The sequence below is a fragment of the Erigeron canadensis genome, chromosome 5 (genome assembly GCF_010389155.1).
Source record: "Erigeron canadensis isolate Cc75 chromosome 5, C_canadensis_v1, whole genome shotgun sequence".
Taxonomy (NCBI): Eukaryota; Viridiplantae; Streptophyta; class Magnoliopsida; order Asterales; family Asteraceae; genus Erigeron; species Erigeron canadensis.
The window spans coordinates 1136956-1146736 of NC_057765.1; the positions used below are offsets into that span (position 1 = coordinate 1136956).

Consider the following 9781-nt stretch of genomic DNA (forward strand, 5'->3'; position numbering starts at 1 on the left):
ACCAATTGGAAGTGGGCAAACATCCACATGGGAAGAAAGCAAGGGTTGTCACCCAACCATAGACATTAAATTTTTTGGTAGTTTTCAGATACTTTTAGAAAAAGTTATATAACATATTCATATTTTAACAAACAAAAACTGGTTCTTTCGATTTCTCAAAAGCCATTATTTTTATAAATATTACGACTATTATACTTTCTTTTACATATTCGAAAGGGCGAAAACCATGGCTATATTTTAAAAATTATGTGCAAAATATGTCTACATCTAGTACTCTTCTATGATGATATTAATAAAGTTTCCTTACATAGCATCTTGTAACATCACATAAACATTAGACCTAAAGTTATGGATATATATGAACAGAACGTTCAATGGACAATGTTTAGCGAAAAGTTCATTTAGGTTCGTTCGTTTAAGTAAATGAACGAACATGAATACAAAAACTCATTCATTTAGTTAAATTAACAAACATGATACAACTCCATTTCGTTCATTACTGTTCATGAACGTTAGATAATATGTTTGTAAATGTTCATACATTTATTTTCACATTCGTTCATTTATGTTTGTAAACTTACATTCAATTATGTTTAGGACGAGTAAAAGAATGTGATTGTGTGATTTTAGGCTCAAAGTTAAAGTTTGTAACCACGTATTTAGGAAACAATCGCTAAAAAAAAAGTTATTTTTGAGAAATTATAAAAGATATACTTCTAATCATATATAATACTCATTGTTGAGTATAAATTAACATCTATAAAATATAGATTTTTGATATCAACCTCATTGTTGATAAGACGAATCTATAATATTAGAATCATATAAATGTTTTACAAAAACTATTAGGCGATGGATATTTTGTAATATTAAATATGAATTCTAATACTTAGCTAGGTATGCCATACTACAACCCAAAGAAAGCTTAAATAACGAGTTTAGAACATAAAAGCTGAAAAGGGAACATTTGAGGCTCAACATGAAAATTTAAGGCTCAAATATGATGATGGTAAGAATTTACGGCTCAAATCTGATGAAGGTAAGATTTTGCGGCTCAATGTAAATATTTGAGGCGGAAATGTCATCTTAAAATAGATCGGAAAATTTGCAAAGTTGAGATTTGCGGCTCAATTCTTGAAAAACTGACACGATTTGAGGCTAAAATCTTAAGGTTGAGGCACAACGTACTATTCTGGTTTCCAGATTTCAAACTCATTGTTTACATAAATTGAACAACATATGAGCCAAATCAAGTTACCGAACTTTAACACAACATATTTTCTAGTAAAACTAAGCATAAAAATCGGTTCTTTTCCATAACCCACTTCCAAAACCTCAAAATGCTCTTTTGAAACCATAAACCAAACTTAAAGCAAATCGATCTAAAGATTTGACTATGAGAGCTCAAGATTTAGTTAAAAGCACAAACAACAACATAAATCAAACCTTTTGAGAGTAATTTCACTTACAAATTCTTCCTTAAAGCACCAAATCCGGTTTTGAAGCCGGAAAAAAAAGATGAACACTCGAAACACCCAAGGAATTTCGAACTTTTGAAAATGACTATAATGACTTAATGATTTACTAATGAAAGGACTCGACACAAAAATATAAGTAAGCTTTTTTTTTTTAATCGGGACTTGACTAATTTACTTTGAACCAACTTTTGGATAACCCAAGTTATGCTTCATCTTTAAAAGACCTTATCATTAAAAAGTAGACTTTAACACGTTTTTGTGGAAAACTTAAATGTCAAAAACGGAGTTATGGTTTGAAAGTTATAGTTGTTTCAAAATTAGGTTTTATGCTGAAAGAGTAAAAGTTGTGTCGTCGCAACTTCTGAAAGGTGTGACACAACTGTGAAGCCTCTTAGTTCCCTGGCATTAAAGTTGCGCCACAACTTTTGAGGGGTGTGACGCAACTTTTACTCGTTCAACAGAAAACCTAATTTTGAAATGATCATAATTTTCAAATTGTAACTTTTTGTTTTTGGCATTCAAGCCCTCCAGGAAAACGTGTTAAACTCTTCTTTTTATTGTAAGGTCTTTTAAAGATGAAACAATACTTGGGTTATCCAAAAGTTGGTTCAAAGTTAATTGGTTCTCGATTAAAAAAAAAAGTTTACTCCTATTTTTGTGTTGAGTTCTTTCAACGTACATTTTGATTATACCACAAAGATTGAATCCGAAAAACTTGCAAGAAAATAACAAGATGAAGTTTTTGGTCTTGGGCTAGGGAGAAAAGAGAGAACGGTAAGATAGAGAAAGAGTGAGTGTGTGAGAAATGAGTGGGGGATGGGAGGTTAGGCACACCATGGAATACACTGGCACTACCACTAGCTAGTTATAACCTTACGGGTACCAAAACTAAAGGCGTAAATGTATCACAATACCAAATACGCTAAGGAACATAAAGTTAACTCGACATATTATTAATCAAATAATAAACACTAAGTGTCGACATTCCAAATAATTAACGAAAGTCAACGGGTCAAAATCATTAGTGTTATATTATCATCGATCACACTTATGACCTATCACCACTTATGATTTATCACTCCTAACAGTTATCCCTTACTAATACCCTTAAGGGCGAAATCAGTACCATACTATTATATGTATAGCTCACTAACTTTGGATTAGATTTTTTCATTTTTATTTTTTTAGACTTTTTTTTAATGATTTAATTGAAAAAAGAAAGAAAAAATTGAAAAACAAAATAAAACAAGCTAAAAAAAAAAAAAAACTTTCTTTATTTTCTCTCCTTAGGAATCTTTTTTCAGGATTACCCGATAATGTGTGATTTACTTAAAAATGTAAAAGGATATAACATATAAACAATCAAGTGAGAAAACCCTAGCTTTCCAAACCCGAACCTCAAACCTTGGAGTAGTAAAACTTTGCCTGGACCACACCAAAGGAAACAAATGATCAACATGGTTAGACTACCCACAATAGGATGATTATGGGAGATCCATATAGTGAGGTGGATGATATTTGTGGAGAAGATATTAATACGGATAATCAGGTGGTGGTTGTTCATTCATGAGTGTTTGTGGAGAGGGATAAAACAAGATGACGTTTATGTGTGTATACATATGTTAATTGTATGTATAAATAAATTACGTATTTATGGGGAAAAAAATGAATATGTTATAAAGATACTCTAAAGTTGATCCAATTTTATATAGGTAAAGTTGGATTACCTTTATGATATTGTAATTGGGAAAAAATATATTTGTAAAAATGATGTATGAAAAACTGATATGATATGTTAATTAAGTTGTTTATGAAAAGAATAACCCGAAGTGATATAGAGTCTTATACAATATAGATGCTTAGACTAGTAGGTTGGCCGTTACGAAAATGCCCCTCTTGCAATCAAATGTTGTCACTTGTCCTCCAATCATTAGGAGGGGCATTTCCCCCATTCCCTTGGGGAGTGTTTGATAGGAGGGAATCATAAAGAATGGAAATGTAATAGAGAATGAAAATAGTGAGAAAGATAATGAGTATTTGGAAAGAGAATGGATTCCGTTGTTTGGTACCCATAGAGAATGAATATATATAAAAAATAAAATTTTAAATAATAATACATTTATTACATATAACATCTTCAAAAAAATTTTTTTTTTTTTCCATTTTCACTCATTCTTTACAATTTGTAGAGAATGGAATTGATTCCCCTTTCTCCATTCTCATTCATTTTCTTCATCGCAAACAAACAAGAGAAGTTTTTCCTATTCTCTTTCCCCCCTTTCCATTCCATCATACCAAACACCCCCTTGGAGTGGGGAATGCCTTCTAGGGGCATCCCATTTTATTTTTTTAATTTGTTAATAAATATTATATATATTATTATATTATAGAATAAAATTTATACTTTTTACATAAAAGTTAAATTCATTAAAACTACTTAATAAAAATTAAAACTACAAATACAATAAAAATTTAAACTACAACTATTTAATATAAAGTAAAAAATAAAAATAAAAAAAAAAGCTAAAAGTTGATATAAAAATAACTAAAACTAGACGTCATCAAATCCATATTTGGTGCGAATGGTTCGTTTCATTTACTCCAAAACATTTCGTTCACCCAGTGGGAGATGAGATAAGTCGGTAGCCAAGAACTTCATATCTTTTGTCTGTTGTTTTTGTTTCTTAACTTCAAGTTTCTCTCGTTTGATCTCTTGGCGCTGCTTGTTCACTTCTTGCAAATTCCGCATCTCCAGCGCTATGTTATACGCCTCGTCATACGTAGCCTAGCCCTTACGTGATGACCCCGCAAGTGAGGCCTTTTTAGCCGTATCTCTCCCCACCGGACGGTTGAGGCTCCTGTTCCTCCTCCTCCGTATCATTAAGATCGAATGCAACCCTCGCATCCAACCCGATGTTTTGTTGACCCGAACTAGATGAGGTCTTTGACCTTACGTGGTCTTTTGTTGTTTTGCGCGTTTTGGTTTGAAAACGGGCTAAAACCCTACTAGTTGGGTAACATTTTGATAATCAATGGAGGTATGTGATATGAGTTTTTGAAAGTTGAAGATAGAAGTAGATAGATAGATGTAGTAGAAAAAGATATAATATGTATATGTAGAAATATGTATATATAAATGGAGAATAAAAATAAATGTAATTAACTCATTTTCGAGGTAGTCAAACGGACATCTTCCACAAAAGTCCAAAATGCTTAACGCGTTCAAAATGAGTCGGGGCTCGCATTTTAAGGAGGCAGAACGCCCCCGGGACCGAGGTAGGGGGTTCCGGACGAAAAGAACAAATGCTAACGGGCTAATCTCATTAGTCTTACAAGTTTGTACCAAACATAAGTTAATGGTGGTTAGATCTCAAATTCTGAGTCCCGTACGGATAATGTCCCAATCCGGTATCGGGAAATGGTACCGAGTCCAAGTGAGATAGGACCGGCATTAAATTTTTATGGTTTTCGGGATTTGGGACCGGGATTTTTCTGGTCATGTCCCGATCCCGGCTTATCTAGGACCAATACCGGTACCATATATTTGGGATTTTCAGGACCGACACCGTCAGTATTGGGATCGATCCAATGCCCATCCCTAGGTCACAGTAAAGATACAATTTATGGTACAGGAGTAACTACTATTTACGTACTAGCATTGGTTGCATGAAGTACATGTTTGATGGATCAAAAAGAAACATGTAAATTGAAAGAAAACGAATGCCACTGGAATAACAGACAACTAGCTAATTTGTTTCCCATCTCTATCATCATCTACTACTACTACTATTTCAGTTTCTTATGACAGACTGTTTATAGATGGGATTGGACCCCTTCTAATTTAATTTACCCCCCATCTATGGACACCTTTCATTTTGCAACTTCTTTTTTCTATCTTTATCATGAGGAGAGAATTGAAACACCAACATGATTGGTTTACCATAACTTGTCATGCCCCATTTTTGTCATTTTTATTATTCTCACTTGCTTGTATATATATGTCACAAGTAGTATTACATTACAATACAATGCACACTTGTTAACTTAAGATAAGATGTCATGCCATGTCTTTTATTTGTTTTGTTTTTCATATCTCACTTGCCCATGCTATTTTCTTAAGTCATATTTACCATTTTCACTGGCATGTTCTCCTATAGTCATTTAGTGACACATGTATAAAATGAGAGTTGATAAATAATTTGATTTAGTGAAACTTTTATTAAAAGATGATTGTTTAATATGCTATAAAGCTTGTATATGATGATACATATATCAAATTGTATGAGATATATATGATTATCACGTTACATTTAAACATAACAATAAGTAATGATCTTATTCCTTTATGTGTAGGCAAAACCTCAATCAAAATGGATTTTTAACTTACTCGAACATTTTCTCCTTTTTCGAATTATTGTCTCTAAAATTTTAATTCAATCACATTTTAGAATGCTAGTAAACCTCATACTAAAAGCATTTTTCCTGTATTGGCATGATCGTAATTTATGAGCTTCTTACTTTTTAATTTCCTTTATTATCATTTTACTCAACTTCTGACAAGTATACACTCTTGACAGAAATTTTTTTCCAAAAACATATGATATCATCTATATATGTTGGTATCTTTATAGTTTTGTCATTGTCTTCTAGTATCTTATAATAACACTTCTAATTGATGGGAAACAACTCAAAAGTAGTTGAATGTCATTTAAGCTTACTAAAACAAACAAACATGCAATATTAGAAGTCATTGGGCTGGATATTCATCTTATCTTTGAGAAAATGACCCATCTTTGATGTTTTTAGGAATAAGATTGTGAGATTACAACTAATGTAATCAAAAATTGATTCTGTTTTGATATACATATCCATATAAGAACGACAATCAAGATAACAAACAATACTACACATGCTTTTGAAAATTAGGACCCTAGAAATTAAAACAAAACAAACATTGCATTAAGACAATGGTACAAATTTTGCAACATGCTAGTAATGTTCCAAATTCTCATGTTTCATTAATGTAAAAAGGCCGTGTAATGTAACACGAGGGTGGTCAAAAAACAAGGATAAATAAAATTTAAAGTTAACACAATACATCAAAAATTCCGATTTGTACTTTGTTTATAATTTACTTTCTGTATCACCCATCCCCAAAATCTAATAACAAAATAAACAATCAAACTCATTAAAAACCCCCTTTCAAAAAGTTTTAAAAAGTAATAATAATTATAATCCTCAAGATGAGGTCCTCTATATCATTGTCAACTTTGACACTATTTTTTTTTTTTCTTTTCATTTTTGTTGTTAAAATTTGTTATGAAGATGACATTATAGACATCAATGGTTGATTTTCAATGTCACAATCCAAAGATTTATCTCCTCCAACTGCACCTCCGTTGCATGTTAACATCTCTGCTTTTTTTGCTTGATGCTCCCAATCTGTGGTCCCTACCACATATAACATCAGCCCTGCACAACAAACCTGGGCCGAAAGTAACCCGAGCCAAAGCCCGATAAACCCGACCCCAAGCCCAAACCCAAGCCCCACCGCAATTGGCATCCCAACAATATAAAATGCCCCCAGATTCACGTTGGCTGCAGTGGTTGGTCGGGCTGTGCCCCGCACAACCCCACATCCAACTGTCTGGGGACAGTTTCCGAGCTCACAAAGCCCGATGATAGGCAGGGCCGTAGAAGTTAATCTTAAAATATCTAAATCATTTGTAAACATCCTACCCCAATTTTCTCTCATTGACGTAGCAAATATCATTGCAGATATCCCCATTAATCCAGAAAAAAATACTGACACCATTGCTGACACTCGGGCCTTATCGGGCCGGTTTGCCCCGAGCTCATTCCCGACCCGGGTTGAAACCGCGAAACTAAGTGAAGATGGAAAAACATACAACAAAGCCGTAGTTTGAATCAAAATCCCCATGGAGGCAACGGTCGCATTCGGGTCAACCAAAAGACCGCAAAGGACGATCATGATCTCATACCACCACCATTCGAGACAGACCGAGACACAGCTCGGTGCTGCCAACCTAACCAACGGGCCCCACCCGGTTAAACATTCACGGGTCGGGCTCGTCCACGTGGGTAAATGCAAACCAGTCCACCAAACATAAAAAACAAGCGAAACCAACACCACGAAATTCGATATCGAGGAAGCACTCGCCACCCCAACGACACCCAGCCCGAATCGATAAACAAGCAAATAGTTCAATGGCAGTTGTAGTAACGTGCCAATGAAGGAAGCTAGAGTCAAAGGAACCGTAATGCCTTGAGCCCGAAGGTAAATCCGGGTCGGGTGGATAAATGAATTGGATACCAAATCTGGTAAGGTGAACACAAGATATGTTTGGGCCACACGTGCAATGTTTTGGTCTTGATGTAAATATATCAAAATCCAGGCCGTGTTGAGCCACAAAAATGCAATCGGCACACAAACCACTAAAAGAAAAATAACGGCCCGATGTAAAGTTATAGATAACACTTTGGGCCTATGGGCCCCAAATGCTTGTGAGCATAGCGGTTCCATACCGAGTGCTAAACCGGCTAAAACAGAATAGCCGGTAATGTTGGCAAAGGCTATAGCCAATGAGCCAGCAGCCAGCTCGGCTTCACCGAGTTGGCCCAAAAATAACATGGATATGATGGACCGTGTGTACAAAATTAAAGCGGTTAAAGCAATAGGTGAAGATAATTTAAATAAGGCTTTTGTTTCATTAAATATTTCATTCGGTGTTGGTACTATGATAGTAGTGGTTACTATGTTGTTTTTGGTCTTGTTGATTTTTTGGTTGTTATTTTTTGGGTTTTGATGATCAAAATGGGATTTGGGTGTTAATGGAAAAGAATGGAGGTCAAGGTAAAAATGAGGTGGTGGGGGTGGTGGAGGAGGAGGGTGGTGATCGGAAGTTTTCATGGAGACGGCGGTGGGAGGGGTGGTGTTTGGATTACACATAGGTGAAAATGTGTGTAAAAGAGATACTCTCGTAAAGAGCACTCGTGAGTAAGATGGGTGTGTGTTTCAAGTGTATGTGTGTGTTTATATGTTTTTGGTCTCAAAGAGAAGGGACATGTATTAATAGGGTGAGCTGAGGGGTGGTAAGGGGGTAAGGAATTTTCATTTTATTATATTTCTAAACTTTATCTATATTTTGTTTGATTAATACTGTATATTTTAAATTCAAGGTAAATATCAAGTAATTTCTGTAAAGTGTGTATTTTTCTTGATTTCTGGTAAAGATTTTCCTATTCAAGTTATGAAAAAAGATCGGTATCTTCTAATATAATCTAAGTTTTTTGTTTCACTACGTTTAATTATTAATTTACGTCAATTTAACTAGATCCGCATTAGAGAGTCTCTCGTCGAATAGATACCCAATTTAAACCCTCGATGAAAAATCCCTATTACCCACCACAAACATAGATGAAAACGTTCCAAACTATTTTCACAAAAATGTTTCACTTAAGTGCTTTTGTGAGGCACTGATCAATAGACTACAATTAAAATGATGATTTTATATTTAGCGTTAAATGAAATAAATAAATTTTTGAAAAATAAATACACTAACTATTGCAAATTGTTTAGAAATACATATATATGTAATATATTATTTATATAAATATAGATAATATATTATAAAAATTTAAGACAAAGAGTATGAAAACAAATATTATTAAAATGATAGTCATTATATTAATAATGATATGATATTGAATATCATATAGATTAATTATTATCTGTTATCATATAACTAAAGACTAAATACTATTTAGGCGGAAAATAATTGAATAGAATGTTTGACTGATAATTATAAGAAAGAAAATACAATGAATGTTATTTATATTTAAAATGACTTAGTTTCCGCGTGAAGTGTGCGAATTAATTACGTAAATTTATATTCACCCCGTCTCATTTTAATTGTCCTATTTTGACTGGTAAAGTTTTTTTTTTTTGACTTTGATCGTAAATATCTTTGTTTGTGTTATATATTAGTTGATAAAAAGTTATATCAATGAAAAATACATTTAAAACTCAATCAGTTTATATATGTTATATCAAGTGTTATATAACACAAACAAAAATATTTATGGTCAAAGTTGAAAGAAAAAGATTCAAAAAGTCAAAATATGACAATTAATATGAGACGGTGGGAGTAGTTTTATACGCTATGATACTAAGTGTTTTAAATTGTGAAAATAATAATAATAAATAATAAATATATAGATATACTAGATTAAACTCATGCGTTGCATGGTGATAATTGTTGGCCTAAAATTTATATAAAAAT

The 9781-nt window shown here is 33.2% G+C and overlaps 1 protein-coding gene across 1 annotated transcript; it reads right to left on the minus strand.

The window, feature by feature from the left end:
* Positions 1 to 6704: 6704 nt before the first annotated feature.
* Positions 6705 to 8513, minus strand: LOC122602085 (protein DETOXIFICATION 51-like). The gene has a single exon (XM_043774818.1). The coding sequence runs from the start codon at positions 8446 to 8448 to the stop codon at positions 6796 to 6798; it is 1653 nt and encodes a 550-aa protein (XP_043630753.1). The 5' UTR covers positions 8449 to 8513; the 3' UTR covers positions 6705 to 6795.
* Positions 8514 to 9781: the final 1268 nt, after the last annotated feature.

What these genes read in the sequence shown, in the direction of transcription:
- LOC122602085 (XM_043774818.1), bottom strand. Translation starts at nt 8,448, where the DNA reads ATGTGTAATCCAAACACCACCCCTCCCACCGCCGTCTCCATGAAAACT.